This window comes from Anabas testudineus, chromosome 1 (genome assembly GCF_900324465.2).
Source record: "Anabas testudineus chromosome 1, fAnaTes1.2, whole genome shotgun sequence".
Lineage (NCBI taxonomy): Eukaryota > Metazoa > Chordata > Actinopteri > Anabantiformes > Anabantidae > Anabas > Anabas testudineus.
The window spans coordinates 1,404,078-1,419,418 of record NC_046610.1 but is presented as its reverse complement, the minus strand read 5'-3'; the positions used below and the strand labels follow the sequence as shown (position 1 = coordinate 1,419,418).

Here is a 15,341-nt window from a genome sequence, read left to right as displayed (position 1 = left end):
ATGTATTTATACACATAATATTGTCCTCATAATAGAAGCAGTAAAACGTATTAAAGAGAACGACATCGCTGGGTGTGTTGTACGAGTTTGGTTTAATATTGTATTGAAAAATAAATTAACGAAAATAACTTTAAAATGTAACAGAAGAAAAAAAAAAAACATCCTCCAGATAAACACTCTTAACCAGCAGGGGGTGGAATCGCAGTTCTCATGTAAGATTAAATTTACAAATATAGAATATATAAAAGGGCTTTATTACACATATCCACAGATCACGAAAGCATTCCTTTACATCCAGTGAGCTGAACCCCGTCTACCACACAACTCTTGTTCTTCCAGCTACAAAAAGGTCTAGAAAATTCATATTTATATATGTATATAATTAATACACATGCCCTATGTGTGGATGAGACCATAAAAAAAACTCAACTGTACAAAACCAAAAAGCACACAGCGGTGATGTGGTGGATGGAATGATGATTCAACAATGAAAACATGATTTACTAAATAAGAGTTTGGAATGAACCGTTCACTCATCCCATTCATGGATTTTGGCTTTAAAAACAAAACACTGACATGACAAAGTGTTCATAGGACGCAGGCGAACCAGCGTCAACTCGACATTTTAGTGTTTTACTAAACAGCTTCTTGGTGCTTTAAAAACAGGAAGTGATTCAGTCCTTCAGATTGGTCAAGAAGAAGAGGAATAACACTAGAATTAAATAATTAAACATTATCTACAGGTGTCAGCTGAGCTGAACCGAAGGGAGAAAATTTAAAAGCTTTATTCTGTGACAGTCAGATCAAGAGGACTGAGATCAACTACCACGGTTAAATGTGAAACCTGTATAACAAAGATAATTTAAGACTTAAGGAACAGTTCAGCTTCAGTTAATGGAAAAAAACAAAAACATAGCGCTCAGAGAAATTTAGCTCCGTCGATGTTCTCAGAGAGAACTCTGTGGGACTGAATCATCAGGCGCCAAGTGCTGAAGTCGGAAATGGAGTTAAAAACTAAAGGCTGATTTCTCACCGATTATTTTTGCTTGGTGGAGACTTGCTTAGGTAGCTGTTTCCAGAGCATTAAGACTGGACGACAGCAAGTTCTAGTCAAGGATCAATATTTATCACAGCTGTGCAGATCAGATTTAATCCAGGTTCAAGTATGTCACAGATCTGTGATCATCTTTCAGAAGCTTCGACTATTCTGATCTTTTAGCTGAACAGAAATTTGTCGTCAGTAGACTCTGAGCACCCTGAAACCAAACTGTCCTTTTAGTCTAAACCCTTGTGTGCGTTTCCTGTGTTCGTCAGTCTGCTCAGTCCGAGCGCCCGTATGAGTAAAGCTGTAAACTTTGGTCATGTCTCCTCCTTGTGACGCCGCCCAGCGACAGAAACCGACCTGTCGAAGACGACAGGAGGGAGGAGGAGGGAAACCATGAGGAGAGCAGTGAGGAGGGTCTGTGGTCATGCTCTTCATACATTCACATAAAATGGGAATCATTAATGTCGAGTTACCGTCTGACAGCCGATGGACTAATGGTCCCTCCCATGGACAGAATAGAATACATCAACTGTTTGTCCAGGCCTACAGCGAGGAGCCATCAAGTAGAGTCAGAACTAAAGCGGATTTTTACATCTCAAAATGTCCTAAAAACGTAGTTTCAAACCGAGCAGAAAGTGAAGGGACGGGAGGGGGACTGTGACAGGACCGAGGTGAAGTACTGCTAGTTTTTCTTCTTGACGTTGTTGTTTGACGCGAGCCGAGGCCGCGGTGCCGGGATCAGGCCCGCCAACGGGACTCTGCTCCGAGCTACCTCGAAGAGTTTGGAAAAAATCTGGAGAGAGAGAAGAGGGGAGAAGGTTAGGTCTTTGAATACAGTGAACATAAAGATGAGTCTGGACACAGGTGTTAACCTGATTGATTCATTTGCCAAGTGAGTGAAAAATTTACTCACTTGGCAAAAGTGAGTAAATATAAATTGTTCTAGTTTCTGCAACAAGCAGAGAACATTTTTCCTTTCCAGTGTGGTGCAGATGATCAAATGCTTTAAGCCAACAGCTTTGTAATTATGTCTACACTATATACTCTAGAAATGTTGTAGATTACAGTTTAATCATTTAGCATTAAATCACCACAGAAAATATAGTTAATGAACTTTTATTAGTATCGTTCATTCTGGTGTTTTAGCATCAACAATTATTCAGTTTGAGAAACTCCTTATGATGCCTAAACACTGTACTGTCTAAAACCAGGTTAGATCCCAAATATATATTATTTTCTCATTTGGCATCCATTCATAGGCTCTGAAGATTACACATCATGTAACTCCATCAAACAAAGACGTGGACAAATTATGTAATTAATCCTACAACTGTTTAAAACCAAAATCCTTTGAGGTGTTCTTGACATCTGAAGTGCTCACCTTTCGTGGAGTCCTCTGAAAGCACCAAGGGAGAAAATGAGGGAGGGAGATTAGAGGAAGAGCTGACGGATGTTTGTTTAAGAGGAGATTGTTTTTGGAAACGTCAGTCACATACAGACAGGTGAACAAAGTACAGGTAACACCAACCTTCACATAAGGACCCAGTTACTCACCTGTTCCCAGAGGGTTTCAGCCACCTGGTCGATGACTCCTCCAACTTCACGAAACTCTCCGGAGTATTTGACGTAAGCCCAGACACAGAGTGCTGTCAGAGCCACGCCCATCACCAGGTTACACAGTGTGGCCACAGAGCTGATGCCCACGAAGCCGGTGACCAGCGACACCACGTACATGACGAACATGACGGCAAACAGCGTGGCGGGCGTCCGCGCGGCGTAGAAGATGTTCTTGCCGTCGTTGTGCTTGCTAAAGTTGGTGTATGCCTCATCGAGCTCCACCTCCAGCTGCTCCTGGTAGCGCCGGCAGAAATCCTCACCGCCCATCTTCTTCACAGAGCGGAAGTGCCGCACAGACGCCTGCCGCAGCTCCACGTGACGGCGCTCCAGCTCCGTTGGGGAAATGTAGGGTTTGTCTCCACCGCAGATCTGAGAGCAGGACATGAGTCAACACAACAAGTTCTCCAACAAAACGTGCTCCTCTGAAATCCACTCAGTCATGCTTTACCTGTTCCATGCTCTTGTTGTACACGTCTTTGGCTCCTGCTACCGCTGCAAGGTTATTGGCTTCTGCTGTTGCCTGGTAACAGACATCAAAACATACTCAACATTAGATTTTATTTTAACTTCCCTCGGTGCATTTTTTTGTCGTTGTCAACTTGTTTGGCTCAGTGTGACTTAACTTTCCAGAATTTTTGCTAATTTGATTGATTAACACATTTCACCTCCTGTTAATGTATAGTTACTACAATGTATAGTTAGACAGTTTTACCACAGCTCTAGTAAAACATTAACAACTCCAAACATCTCAATCACGTATTACATTCAGAACCCCAGATGTCCAAGTCAACAGTCAAAACAATGTTTTTAAAAAAATGTATTTCAAAAGCAGATTATTCAGATGTTTTTGGATTAAATATCAGCATGTATACTGCCCAGCAGATCAAGCCGTTTAACGGCAACACTAAAGTCGACAGTAGGAACGGAACTGACCTGCAACATTGACTTAGGATGTGGAAGCTCCTCTCCCTGGTAGATCTTCATGTAGGCCTGAAACAACAACAACAAATAAATGAAGGAATCCAACAGAGCTTTTTCTGTGGCTGGATAGTGTAGTGGTAGAATCGCCATGATAGACAATACCTCCTTATGCCTCCTCCTGCCTTGTACCTCATTTGCCACTTTTAAAGTGACTTTGGATAAAAGAGTCTGATCAACAACTAAATGTAAATGAGGAACAGACTAAAATCTGAAAACCAAAATAAAACCTCTTCTAGACTGAACCTTTTGATACAGTCACCGACAATCAGGACTGATTCTCACAATCTGACCCATCTTGGAGATTAACAATGTTTTATAGGCATTTGTCCTGGTAAAACATATAGAATATAAATGTTCAATATGTTAATTAAAATGTGACTTGTAGAGGACTAGTGTTGTTACCTTATTACAGTACTCATACACTGAACAATACACTTTAGCAGGACATTTATTTTGAAATGACAACCCCTCAAAAAAATTGTTTGTTCAGAGACAGGTAATAAGTTAAATGTTTAAGGTTCAAAAGAAAAATTAAACTGAGATAAAAACTGACTTTGAAGTAGTGCAGCAGCTCTCTACAGGTGATCTTCACTCCTCCGATCTCTTTCTCCACCAGGTTTTCTGGAGAGAGCAGCGTTGGGACGAGGTTCACCAGCTGCTTCTTAAAATCTTCATCGATATCTGAGACACATTGAGCACACGTCGTAAAGATGACTGCATATTTAAAATCAACTCTGTTTAATTTAAACTGTTCTCCCTTCTCCACTGTCGCCTTGTGTTGCTCAAAGAGAATTTGTTTCTATAGAACTCTGTACAGTCTTGACTTTTTATAAAATTCCATAATCAAATTGAGCAATACTTACAAGTTTTGGGTGCATTTCCACCTGATTTCACACAGGAGACATTTACCACTTTCAACAAACAACCTCAATTATCTCCATAAAAATAAAACTGCAATAAATGGATCCACATTTTATTGTTGAATTAAACATTTCAGTAGCACACATTCAACACAATGTTGCTATGGTAATAACCTATGTGCTTGGCAATAAAAGGGTTTAATGCCTTTTACTATAAGAATTAATAGTGACACAAACTTCTAATTTGTAGAATATCCTAATTGGTATCATTTGATTTATAAGCAGATGGTTCTCTCATCTACACACAAGGGGGCGCTGCAGGTGAGGGTGGAGAGGAACTACACTGCAAATAAAGGTTTCTAATTTCTGCTACATCCATAAAAAAGACATTTGTCTTTACAGTGTGGTGCAGATGATCCAATGCTTTAAGCCAACAGCTTTGTAATTATGTTGACACAAGAAATGTTGTAGATTACAGTTTAATCATTTAGCATTAAATCACCTGACAGAAAATATAGTTAATTAACTTTTATTAGTATCTTTCATCCTGGTGTTTTAGCATCAACAATTCCTCAGTTTAAGCAAAAAGCTGCAGCTGAGTTTGATGATAAATGATTAGAGTCCTCAACTCGACCTTGATCATCCAGTTCGAACAGAACCTACACAGTTTATGGAGAATCTTTATCCTACAAGTCACAGTAGTCTGGAGGAGCCCATTACTACAACTTTATCATCCTACACGTTAAATCAAATCACGCTTGTATAGTTATGCGGACCTCATCAGTGCTGGAGCAATAGAGTACGTCGTTTTGTTTTCAGTATTTTGGTTTGATATCAAAGTCTTGCTTGTCTGGCATCAACATTTATTAACATCTCAGCTGAAGAAAACTAAACTAAACTAAACTAAACTAAAGCTGTTTCAGTGTTTCTATCATTGCTGTGGACATGGATCACATCCAGACTGTCTTACCACTGAGCCGGCCGTCGAAGCGAGGGTTGGTGGCCACCTTCAGGCCGGGGTGCGGCAGCAGGAAGCACTCGATGTTGGAGAAACAGGAGTGGATGTGTTTCCTGACATTCTGCAGCTCCTCGTGTTGGTTCTGCTTCACCTGAACACAGACAGTAACACCAGAGTGAGAACGTTCAGAACAGAGTTTAACCATCCAGAGAAATTCCAGAGCAGTAAAAAACTCACATGCAGTCGTTTCTCCAGGAAGTTTCGTCCTCCCTCAAGACCATACGGATGTTCGTAGGGGTAACTCCAGTCTCGGATCAGGAACATCAGAGTCTGAAAAGGACAGTCAGGTTACTAATCCAGAATGAATAACTGAGCAAAGGTCAACATGTAACTGAAAGAAACAGCATTTTATTTAAATATATATAAAAAAGTTTTCCAAAGAGCAGGTCGTTTTTAAAGGATGTTTCTCATTTTAAAACCACACTTTTGTGATAAGCTGATCATACCTGAAAAGGTTTCTTGCAGACCTCCTCCATAGCTAGTCGTCCATACTCTGTGAAGAGCTGAGAAAAGGAAACAACCAATCAGTCTAAAATCAAATAGTGAACCACTGCAACGCAGTCATAAAAGCCCAATTAGTACAGGAACAAATGTGAGAATATCACTTTTACAGTAACTCAACTTCATCCGGCTCATGAAAGCTTTTCCATTTGCTGCTCTAAACACTTGCTGCCTAGATGCCATTTGCTGCTGAGGTAAGAGATAGAATTCATTTTTATTAACAAAAGCTGGGTTGAACTGGGTCTGACTGGTGTTTGCTGTCATGTTCAAGCTGTCAGAGCCCTTCTAGGGGATCCTGCACCATGTTCTGCTCACAACAGTCCAATGTGAGCAGAATCATGTTAGTAATGAGAGTGTAGGAGAGAACTTTCCATTGAGAGAGATTTGTGGCTTGGTTGGGTTTCCAGTGTGAGCTGCTGTCTGCCACATATGGCTGCCTGCTGGGTTCACATCAGCACTTAATCCTGACCCCAACACATAAAACACCTGATATGGAGTGTTCACTCGCCACTGTAAATCTGCTGGATTAGGCACAAACTCTGAGGTTCTGTGAGGTCGGCCAGGCGTCAGGATGGGAAGAAAAAAGTTCTGCTAAGCCGCACAAAAGGGAGGACAGGGAACTAACAAAGTGACCAAAACTGAAGTATTTCAGAACAAACAAGTGGACCAATGTGAATGTTTTACTGACTGCAGCCACCATGAAAGGTTTTGATAAATGATATTTGCCCCTCATAATGAAACTCCCAGCCTTCATGTTTGTATGGATCCCACAGTCCTCACTTGACCAACCCTGACTTGATGTTGCCAACTTTCTGGGTGGCTGTGGCTCAATAGGTAGAACAGTTGACTGGCAATCACAGGATTGGTGGTTCGACTCCCGGCTGCCACGTTACATGCCAAAGTATCCTTGGGCAAGATACTGAACCCCAAGTTGCCACCGGTGAGTCAGGTCAGCTGCATAGCAGCTCTGCCATCGGTGTGTTAATGTGTGTGCTTGTGCGTGGGTGAATGAGACACAGTGTAAAGCGCTTTGAGTACCAGATGGGTAGAAAAGCGCTATATAAGTGCAGAACATATACATTCTACACAATTTAATTTAACCTTGTTTTTATATTTAAACAGATTTGAAGTTACCCAATGAGGATTCATACAACCACCACAGAACAAAAATCTTTTAGACATTTGGACAAACTGAATCACCTAATCATATAAACTGCTGTTTACAGCCCAGGAGCAACGTCCAATAATGGGCTAGCATCAGAACATTCAACTCAAAGCACACCTTTTACAACACTAAATGAAGTCAGTTAAAGAGTAGAGCTGAGCCTACTGTACCTCTGGTGACACCGATTAACATTTTTTGGTTATAATAATAAAGCTAATTTCTTTTCCATATAGCAGCCTAATTTTCTAGTGTTATAAAAACTGCAGGATCCAGGGGTTTAGAGTGATCACCTGAAGTGTAAAACAAGAGCTGTAAAAACTGCCCAGCAGGCTGATACCGACCTGGAGATGCTGGAGGTCGTCTTCCTGGATGTTCTGGGACAAGTTGTAAACCTGAAACACAACAAACCAAAACCTCAATCTTTTATATAACCTTAATCTTTACTGTGGCCATCATCACTTAAAAGCTCGAGAAAATTCAAACTCCAAATTAAATCCTGATGTGCGAGGCAGAAGGCGGCTGACCTGGACAGAGCTGGTCATGGTGCTCAGGGCAAACAGTGTAGCACAGTCCTTGATGGTCGATTGGCTGTCAAACGCCCCCTGTGTGTCGATAAGTAGAACTGCAACCTAAAAAAACAAAAACCACCTTTATTTTATTCCTCACTACAACTACAGTAGATCTTGAGTTTATACTATTGTGTGACAGGACCTTAGAACCATCTGGTTTCTCCACCACGAACACCTCGCTCCAGGCCAGGATGCCCGTGGTCTCCCTCTCACAGCCGCCTCGCCATTTGAAGCCGGTCAGAGGCTCATCACCACAGCCGATCCAGGAACCGAACGACTGGAAGACAAAGAGTTTGCATCAACCCACAAGTTACATAAAACAATGTTTGGGCTATGAAACTGGGGTGTTTCACATTTTTCTTAAATTTACTGATAAAAAAAAGTTAGAAATGAATCTGCTTATTCAATGATAGCATTGACAACAGTCCTCTTCACACCAAGGTTGAGGACTCTCAGTTTAGTACATGTTTATAAAAATGAGAGAAAAACAAATACTGATCATCTACACATGACAATTAAAATCCTCATCCTGTCATTTTATATCACAGAAATGTTCCACTGTGATCCAGTAAAGTTCCTATAGTAAAAAACAGTATCCAAAGTATTTACACAGGAGTTAATCATCGTACAACTTCTACAGGGTTCAGCCTGATGCTTAACCAAATGTCATTTTCCCCAAAATCTTCCTTTGGGACCGGCGTAAGAGCTGTGTGAACCCCACCATGACCCACCCTGTAGGGTCAGGCTTATACCACACATAAAGGTGTCCTTTATGTGTGGTATAAGCAGTGAGTGCTGTGGAAGCCCAGTCACAGAGAAGACATTGTGTTGGCCTAAAATCCTCTTAACAAGGCAATGAAAGCCTGCTCCCACTGCATGCCCCTCAGTGCTTACCGTACACCAATGGTCCAAGGTCACAGACCAACACATACCATAGGTTCACCTCAGTTTCCTCTACACAGTCATTTTTTACCATTTCTGCAGCAGGAATGATTCTGACAGCTTCAAAGGATATTAACTGCTAACATGTTACATGACAGTAACTGAAGAGTTCCAGTGAAATTAAAGCCGACATGGCCACAGCAAGGTTATCAAAACAAAAAGTATAAAACATTGGAAATTTACTTTCACTGTTTTTACAGTTAATGCAATAAACTATGCATATAAAAAAACTGCAGCTTAAATAAATAAATAAAACTGTGTGATAAGATTAAAAGCTGTAACAAAGTTGGTGCTGTTTTATTAAACTACCATTTCCAAGCCATAAAGCATCAGAAGCGTTCACACAGCAAGTATGATACAGAACAAGAAGCACAGTATTTATAAATTAATCCTGTCGAGCTTCACTGGAAACCTGCTACCTGTTTGTTTCCCATGACTTCAGTTAACTGTACCTTTCTATACATGTAGCGCAGCATGAAGTCCAGCAGGAAGGACTTGCCCTTGCGGAAAGCTCCGGCAACAGAGACGACGACCACTTGGAGGTCCTGCACCTCCTCCTGCAGCAGCAGCCTCTCCAGCACCTCCTCCTGCAGTGAAAATGAGTGCTCCTCCTCATCTGCCACCACGATCTGCACCGGTCTGGCTACGCCAATATCCTCCTCCTGTAAGTCATCTTCGTCCTTGTCGCGCCTCATCTCAGATGTGCCCGATTTAAACCCATGAGCACCTGAGAGGGAAAGGTGTGGTTAAAGCTTGACTGAAATCAAATGGCAGAATAAATCCCTCTGTAAAACCGCAATAGGGATGCTGAAGGTCATCTTCCTACAATACTGAGGATGAATACATCACTTACTGGGTGGATATTGTCATTTCAGGTGGAAATGGAACATGACAGTTGTCTTGAACAGGTCATGTTCCATTTCAGGTGGAAATGGAACATGACAGTTGTCTTGAACAGGTCTACAGTTCAGACCTGGTTCCCAGCAAACGTATGCACAAAATGTACCATAGAGTCTTTTGCTTCTAGGCTGCAAAGAAACATGAGTATGAAATTAGATGCAAAAAACTATTGTGTACGTTTCTAAGGTTTGTTGATCTGTGTTACATCACACTCTGGATAGAAAATACTGATTATGATCAATAGTGTGTGAGGTTACAGCACCACCGCCTTTTGGTTTTTAGAAGAATGTGTAAACTGTAATTTCTTATTTAGCAAATGGCCTCAATGAAATGAAACCAAAAATAAAGATATAGTAAGTTGCACTTGTGTGAATGTGTCAGGATGTCAGTGGCTTGGCACTTTTGCTAAACAATTTCCTGGTTAGGCGCCAGTTGTTGAGTGAAACAGTAATAACGATGACTAATGAATACAACACACCACACATACACCACTAATGCAGTTTGTTTGCTGCTCCCACAGAGAAATGACAGGAACCTCTTGTTTAACATGACAAGTTGACCTGTCGGCCAGTAGACATGTCGATATCAGGAAAGTCAATCACGATTTTATAAAATTTTTGCAGTAACAAACAGTTTGCTTCCTGTTGCTGATGTAACATCTGTCACATTCTGCACCTGCAACTTTGGCTTTTCTCCCAGTACAACCTGTGTTTTTGCTCGACGTTGTGGAACAAATGTGATGCCTTCCCACACTTTGATGGTACTGGTTTTCTACAAAACCTGCAAATACGATATGCATCTACAGCACTGTTTAAAATTGTGAAGAAAAACTACAATCAAGATTCAAGATCGTGATATTATCTTTTAGCCAGATCACCCACTCCTCGCACCCACATTACAGCACATATGCAAACAGACATTTACAAACTAGATAAGAGCTACATTTACCAATCTGTCCAACATATTTGCATGTTTATTTTGTGTATCACGAACATCTCAAATTGTGAAAACAAATTTCCCTGTTGGTTGCACATTAAACAACTCTGGTCACAATTGATTCTTGTGTACTTTCAAACGCCTCCTTAAATAAGATGCATTACTATTTTTACAAATGGGGAAAAAAATAAATAAATAAATCTGCATCGACTGAGTCGATACACAAAAAGACAAGCCTTTATGTTTCTTGTCTCATGTAGAAACTATACAGTCAGTCAGTCATGAGCCTAAATCCCTCTGTAGCTTAACATTAAAACTCATCTCACTCATTCAGCCAATATAGCCTGATATATTTCATTTGATATTTTATGCCATTATTTTGTTCAATATCAAGATCGTAATCACATTAGATATCAGATCTTTTAATAGACTAAAAATGAAATGAAAAATAAAAAGTATTCTCTTGTTAAACAGGCGCAGCGTGGGCATAATGGCAGAAACGTGCGCCCTTCAGTAACCGTTTTAGCCGTAAACTGAGTGAGAGCAGAAAAACAACTTTATTTTAGACTAGTCAAAGGTAACTGGTTAAGGCTCATCTTAATGTTGCTGCTACACAGATACTTGTCATGTGGGTAAAACATTTACATTGACTTTAAAAGTTCCGTTTAAAATAGTCAAACTGTGGCGTTTACCCACAGGGATCAACAAAGTCATGTCCACAAGTGAAAGTGGCACGTGGCTAATAAAATAAATCCTGACCTCCTGCAGTTACTCAAGCTTCACCAAAGCTTAGCTAAGAGGAAAGCTAAGAACTCTGGGCTATTATGGGATGTCAGGGCTGGCTTAAACTGTGCCATCAGTCAGTTCTACTGGTTGAACCTCTGTTTTCGCTCTCCTTGTACGGTGGCGGTTACACTTCACTGATCTACAGCTGAAGTACCCGTGTCAGGATTTCAGAAACGTGTACTTGACCGTTCCTTGGTGCTTTTGCCTTCATGTTACTGGTCACAGCAGGGTTGAGTCATCTCCAGCAACCAACATTAAGAGTTGTGTAAATAATTGCAAAGTTGTCATTGATGTCGAGTTTAGGGATCAAACCAGTGACCTTTTTACAGGACAGTATTCACTCAGATGCCATCATGTGATTCCTCAGAAAACAGGCCTGCAGCCTCATGAGAAGAACATCACACTCTTCATTCAGGTCAGTGTTGAGCTTGTTGGGGATGTGAGAGCAGGACAAGCAACAACAACACTGATCTGCTTCCACCACGTTCTACACAAAACTGATTAAAATACACCATCACAGACATCATCTTGGACAAGATTTAAATAATGTACAGTGGGACAAAAGCATTTTGAGATGCCTCTGGGACAGTGATCTGCGCTTTAACTGAGGCTCTTAAAGATCAGTGATCCAGTAAATTCAGTGTCCCAGTGTTCTGTGTGCAGCACGAGGTGCCTCAGGGCAAATATTTATCCAGTGTTTAGACAGAAGTGCAGTTTTTCAAATTCAATTAAAATTTTATTTATTTAGCAAAAAACACATTCTTATTCAAGCTTTAGTAATATTCTTAAATCACATCAGCAGTGATCAAGCTGGAAAGCAGATCCATGTATTCTGATTTTAAGAAGCAGGGAACTCCTTTTAGCTCAAATCATTACCTTCTAGCTGCAGAGCAAAGAAATCCAGTCCAAGTTTTGCACTAATGCCTGTAAATGCTGCTCATAGTCCAGCACTCAGGCAATTCACAACAGACTAGCATGCTCTCCCAGCACTGCTGACCTATTATGGCCTGGGAACATGTATGTTAGAAATTTACAAGTAGGGTGTGCCGTGTAAATGATACAACTAAGGATCTGTTATTCCAACAAAAGTTCTCCTTATTCTCTGGCCTCCAACACCCCTTTTTATGCATCATACAGAAGCACTTCTATAAACATTAATTTCAGTACCAAGAAGCAATTCTTCCTTCTTCTGCAGCTGAAGTGTTGAAGGCTCTAAAATACCTATCTGGAATAAGAGGATAATCACACCACTACAAGTATATATATCACATGACTACTGTTGCCTCTGCCTTTGCCCCACTTTGGTCTTGCATCAGTGTGCAGCTGTCCACACATCAAGCGGGAGGAACCCTCTGCAGCTGCAACAGCACAAGCAGCCCTGATTTCTTCTTTCTTCGTATCCCCAACACTCACTGTTGGGATACAAAGAGTCTGGGTCCCAGACTAAACTTCCTTAACCTGTGTCAAACAGTCCCAATGGAGCAACACTGCTGCCTGTGACCCAGTCTAACATTTTCCAACCCAGCTGAAACTTGCAGCTGACAACATTTCTCATTGTCATGATGATAAAGCACTGACAAGGTAGCAAACTCGAGGTTTCATCATCAACTCATAGTTAGCAGATAGCTGAGAGAAATTAGCCTACTGCAGGTGAGCTAGCAGCATTGGTAAGACCACCCAATACTGGGCTTCGATAATAGTAAATCAGTCACAGAACACAAAGCTGCAGGTAGCGTTAATGTACAACCATAAAGAAATAATGTAGGTGTTGGACGGCTTACTGACAGAAACAAGTTTAACTACCTGTACTGCACCTACTGCCAGCTATAAAGCCCAGTACATAAAGAGCTAAAATACAATGAGCCCAGCACCAAACTCCATTCAAAAACTAGTATATTGAATGTTTATGGGAAAAACATTTCAGATTACCACAAGGTAAGAAAAGAAAATCCTTATAGATTAGTCAGAGCTGAGTCAACCGTTTTCTCTGTAGGAACTTCTACATCAACGTTATTTAGCTTAAACATTTTCTGTTAACACAGAATAAGGATTTAATAATATTTGCTTAAAGGAAAGAATACTTAGCATAACATAAATTAGCCGACTTGAACAGCATTTATGTTCTGCTCGTTTTAAATGAGTCGTATTCTTTAAGACAACATTTCATTTTTGCATCAATAATACTTCACAACATTAATCAAACTGGACAAACGCTGTTAAAGCATTGTGTTCAGTGTAAGGTGTGTTAGCATAACTGAGTCAGACTACAACTGACCGTTTTATCAGCTTTATTAACAGAATTAACACAGTGAACAGTTAGCTAGCTAGCTAGCTAGCTAACTGTTCACCGTTAACGGAGCCAGATAACAGTCGTCTACTAGCGTTAGCTGCAAATAACCAGCTGTTGACAGAGTCGTTTAAAAATCACATTAATGTTAGAAACACAATAATGTCGAATTAGCTGGAACAGGCTAACAGGTCTGTTAGCTAGCTACACAACGAATACACCTTGAGCAGCAGGTGAGGGCAGCTGAGCGGCTTAACGAAACGCCCCACTAGGAGCTTCATGACCACACGCAGCGGGGATAAGTCGGTGTCTGTAGAAACACTGTCCGGTCGGTGTCTGTAGAAACACTGTCCGGTCGGTGTCTGTAGAAACACTGTCCGGTCGGTGTCTGTAGAAACACTGTCCGGTCGGTGTCTCCGGAGATAAACTGGCGTGTTTACCGCTCGGACACCGCGGGACGCCAAACGACACAAGATGCGATTATTCGCCGAAGCGGAGCGCTGCCCGCAGCGGTCACTGCATCACGTTTACCGTCGGCGGTGGGGACCACACGTTCAGAAAGCCCACACCGTCATCTGTCGCATCGTTAACACCACCGACCTCTGGGTTTATCTTGAATTACCTTCATTAACGATGCTGTTTTGGTGATTCCGCTGCTTCGACCTGCTCTCCTCCGCCGCCATCTTTACTGACCTGCAGAAAGCGGCAGACCGCTCTGACGTCACAGAAGCGGCGGCGTCCGTAGGGTTTTAAGGACAGCCGAGGCCCCGCCCCCTTAGGGGAAGTAACCAGGTAGAAATACTCAAATACTGGAGGTACTCTTAGTATTTGTGGTACTTATACTTCATTAGAGTATTTTTAATGTATCTTTAATGTAACTCCAGAGGGAAATACTGAACCTTTTACTCCACTACAGGTTTGTTTGTTAGTAAATCAGCAACTTAAAAGAATGATTTTAGTTCAATTTTACCCAGTAAAATGTTTAGTTCAGTATTTTAAAATGTATAATATTAACAATTAGGTAACAACATTCAAACCGGTTTAGAGTATTGTTTTTTAATATAATATTGCGTCTAAATTTGAAAATTTGAAAGGTAAATTAAATGTGTTTTATTAGTAACACTGATAGTTGGACTGAGAAATCTGTTTCCTAGTGAAGTACTTGCACTTACTAGATTACTGTATACTGTATTTCTGCCACCTCTGTGTAACAAGCTGTTAAAATAAGTAATATCCGCACTCATTGGTATGATGTTATTATTAAAGTCCCTTTTATTAACCTACAGTATATGATTACGTTATGACCTGAAAATCCAGCAGAGAAAATATAACAACAGTAAAACAGCTGGTTCGGATCCACGACTGCTGGTGAGGGTTCACTTCTCTATACTGATGCTGATTTGAGTTTGGTTCTGTCCAGTCAGCAGTAAGTGGTGTCGTTCACTTCATCAGAAAAGTTGCTGGGTTTCCTCTTTTGTTGTCGTGTTTTGTAAAACTTCACAGTGGATTGTTGTAAAATGGCAGAAATAGTTTCTGTAACCTTGTGACTTTTCTGTTGGAAATGGATTTGAGTGAAGACAGTCAGCTGATTCCTGTCTCACATTGCTGAATGCTGTCTGTCTGTCTGTCTGTCTGTCTGCTCACTCAATGTTCTTATTTTATAAAAAAAAGAGAAGCGGTTGTGTCAGACACAGCGGTGAAGAACTTTGACCTTGTTTCCTCTTTGTTGTGTCT

General features: G+C 40.9%; 1 protein-coding gene across 3 annotated transcripts; it reads right to left on the bottom strand.

Moving 5' to 3' along the window:
• Window positions 1-73: 73 nt before the first annotated feature.
• zgc:158270 (uncharacterized protein LOC791213 homolog) lies at window positions 74-14,317 on the bottom strand. 3 transcript variants are annotated; one of them, XM_026359920.1, is made up of 14 exons: window positions 14,230-14,317; window positions 9,151-9,425; window positions 7,899-8,033; window positions 7,712-7,816; window positions 7,529-7,579; window positions 5,968-6,024; window positions 5,699-5,791; window positions 5,474-5,612; window positions 4,197-4,324; window positions 3,596-3,652; window positions 3,111-3,182; window positions 2,600-3,031; window positions 2,427-2,441; window positions 74-1,838 (listed from the first exon to the last, which is right to left on the bottom strand). In XM_026359920.1, exons 1-14 carry the CDS (start codon window positions 14,288-14,290, stop codon window positions 1,728-1,730), a joined length of 1,731 nt encoding a protein of 576 aa, XP_026215705.1. In that variant the 5' UTR covers window positions 14,291-14,317; the 3' UTR covers window positions 74-1,727. The 3 variants fall into 3 exon arrangements, with proteins under 3 accessions (XP_026215705.1, XP_026215708.1, XP_026215707.1); XM_026359923.1 differs by lacking the exon at window positions 14,230-14,317 and adding an exon at window positions 9,552-9,630; XM_026359922.1 differs by lacking the exon at window positions 2,427-2,441.
• Window positions 14,318-15,341: the final 1,024 nt, after the last annotated feature.

What these genes read in the sequence shown, in the direction of transcription:
- zgc:158270 (XM_026359920.1), bottom strand. Translation starts at nt 14,290, where the DNA reads ATGGCGGCGGAGGAGAGCAGGTCGAAGCAGCGGAATCACCAAAACAGC. An exon ending in TGCGCTACATGTATAGAAAG is followed by an intron (nt 8,034 to 9,150) that starts GTACAGTTAACT and finishes TTTGTCTTCCAG; the next exon opens with TCGTTCGGTTCCTGGATCGG. An exon ending in ATCCTAAGTCAATGTTGCAG is followed by an intron (nt 3,183 to 3,595) that starts GTCAGTTCCGTT and finishes GTCTGTTACCAG; the next exon opens with GCAACAGCAGAAGCCAATAA.